The following is a 2,560-nucleotide window of genomic DNA, read 5'->3' as shown; positions in this document are numbered from 1 at the left end:
CACTCTTTCGGTTTAAGTGCTCTCATTGATTGTATTGCTATAGCTTATCTGAGATAATGGCTGAAGCAGCAGTCACAACAGCTACGCAATCTCTTTACAAACAGCTCTATCTAGTCCAAACCAGTTTTAACTGATTTGAAGATTACTACTTTAATAAATATTTTAAAGTCTTCAGGCTGGATAGCTCTTACATTGACTGGAAATTATTAGACTTATGGTCATCTGTTCTTTTGCCTTTAAAGGGTGCAGCAGCACATACCCTTTCGAGAAAGTAAGTTAACTCATTACCTTCAAGGATTCTTCAGTGGAAGAGGGAAGGTACACATGATAGTAAACATAAGCCAATGTGCCTCAACATATGATGAAACACTCAATGTGCTAAAGTTCTCTGCCATTGCCCAAAAAGTAAGTGTGTTGTAGTTTACCTTGTTGATCAGTACTTTCTGATTTGAATTTAAAGACCAGGTTCTCTTCCTTCTAAGAATATTAATTTAGTTACTGGATTTTTCTGTCTTGTTGCAGTTGTATTTTGTAATTACTCCTAGTCAGGCTTTATTTCTTTGTAAAGTTTTTAAAAAGGCTTTGTTGGGACACTTTTTTTTTTAGTTTGGAGTGGGGGGTGGGAGTTAGTGGAAATCCATAATTTCTATAAAATATTCGGCATAACAAGACATTTGTTATATTTGGAGTAAATTCTCTGAGATCTAGGGAAACTTTTCTTCTGTGCTTGTGGCATACTCTCACCTAGAAGCAATTCTTGTTGTCCCTGTATACTGCTGCTATCTTAATTTGGAATATTGCTCAGCTGAAATATTAATAAAATAGGCTGAGCAGCAAAGAGTTTGAAAGGTTGTCTTTATGTCCATAGAGGCTTCAGTAGTGGAGGTTAAGCAGAATGAGCAGAATTGCAGTGATATAACCCTGGCAAAGTTGGAAAACTAAAGTACCAGGGATCAGTGCTGCAGCCTTAATAGAAGCTCTGGAAAACTTTTGTTGACAGTTAGATATGTTCAAAGGACAATAGATCCAGACCTTTGGAATGTGGGCTCATTGAGCAGGTCAAGTAAAACATGAGAAGGAGGAAACTGTAAGGGTGATACAGCTGTTCAAGAAATAGAATTTGTAGGATGACATTGGTGTAATGCAACTAGAAGCTCAAAGTACAGAAAATACAGAAATCTGTTGGTATCTAAAGTGGCAACCCTCTTGTAAGTTGTCAAGCTAGTGAAACTTGATGTTCCTGGGATCAAAAGAAGAAGACAATGAAGTTAATCCCTTGTACTCTAGCTGGAAACTGGTCTAAGGAGTGACTTAACAGAGGATAGGCTGGAGGACTACCATGCTCAGGAGACCTATAGAAAAGTGCAACAGGTATCTCTTGGAAGTGCCAGTAGAGGTTTAAAGACACTGACTTTGTTCTTGATTTTTTGGGTAGGTTTTAATTATGGATGCAACTATTCCTCCCCAAGATCAGTCATCTGTCCAGAAATCAGCAAAAGAATCATCACTACTTAGCAACACCCAGATGCCAATCCCAAGGAGAACAGGTTCTAACCTATGGTACAGGAGCTTAGAAGATGTGATTGAAGATGAGACGGAAGAACAGCATGATATCTCAAGAGAAGAAGCAGTGCAGGAACAGGAAGAAAATCATGTTCTTCTTACAGAATCAGGATATCTGGTATGTGCTATGGCTACTTTAAGAATTAGTGTATAATGGAATTTTGAAGTAAAGTATTCTTCTGGTTCCTTCCATCTCACCTATTTTTCTTTTCTGATCGCCCTTGTTCTATCCAATGTTAAGAACTAAAAGTGGGCTTACTCATGACTTAGTGCCTATGGTGGGAAAACTGCAATGTGTCTAAAAACAGACTGAGCAGTACGAATTGCAGATTTGGCTTTCTCTCTGACCGATTTCTCTCATTGACCTATGGTCAATGCACAATAAGCATTACAGCCTTCTCGATTGCTGAAAGACAGGTTCCTTTGTGTTCTACTCACAAAGAACACCACTGAAAACCATTCTTTAAAGAACAGCAATTTTAATTGCTTCTAGAGAAGACAAGTAGGAGGGAACAGAGGACTAGAGGCTATTTTGTGGAGGTTTTATTAGTATTGCCCCAAAAATAAGCATCTGGGAAACAAAAGCAAAATCCTGTGGAGCTTAAGCCTGTTTTTTAAGACAACTTCAGGAATTCTTGAAATAAACTTAATGTTCTTTGCCAATGCCTGCTCTGTGCAAACCTATAAATTGCTGTGCTAGTACCAAACAGATATTTCAATCTAGTCATGAATCCTCCTGTTTGAGTGAGCTAATAAAAGAACTAGAAGAATTTTTGCTAGCTAGAAGAGTAGAGCATTGTTGGTGAATGGGGAAAAATCTTGCTTCTGGGAAAAAAATCTTGCGTTTTTTTAATTAAAAACTTAACATTAATGGTAATTCCAGAGGCTGCTGAGTGTCATAGAAGAGTTGAAGAACAGACTTATTAATCAAAAGATGACTAAGTTGCAGATGGAACTAAAAATTCGTGGAGAAGTGACACAAGAATTTATCCAATGT

At 37.7% G+C, this 2,560-nt stretch overlaps 1 protein-coding gene across 1 annotated transcript in view; it reads left to right on the top strand.

Annotated features, from left to right (window-relative positions):
• Positions 1-2,560, top strand: part of LOC104468458 (kinesin-like protein KIF20B) — a gene marked incomplete at its 3' end in the record, with an annotated part of 18,187 nt that overhangs the window by 10,847 nt on the left and 4,780 nt on the right. Inside the window, 3 exon segments of the mRNA XM_010082584.1 lie at positions 243-405; positions 1,436-1,681; positions 2,447-2,558. Coding sequence (XP_010080886.1) covers positions 243-405; positions 1,436-1,681; positions 2,447-2,558 — 521 coding nt within the window.

The sequence above is a fragment of the Pterocles gutturalis genome, unplaced genomic scaffold (assembly GCF_000699245.1).
Source record: "Pterocles gutturalis isolate BGI_N339 unplaced genomic scaffold, ASM69924v1 scaffold44059, whole genome shotgun sequence".
In the NCBI taxonomy this organism is placed as follows: Eukaryota; Metazoa; Chordata; class Aves; order Pterocliformes; family Pteroclidae; genus Pterocles; species Pterocles gutturalis.
Note: the sequence above shows the minus strand (reverse complement) of the source record. Positions and strands in the feature narration are given on the sequence as shown.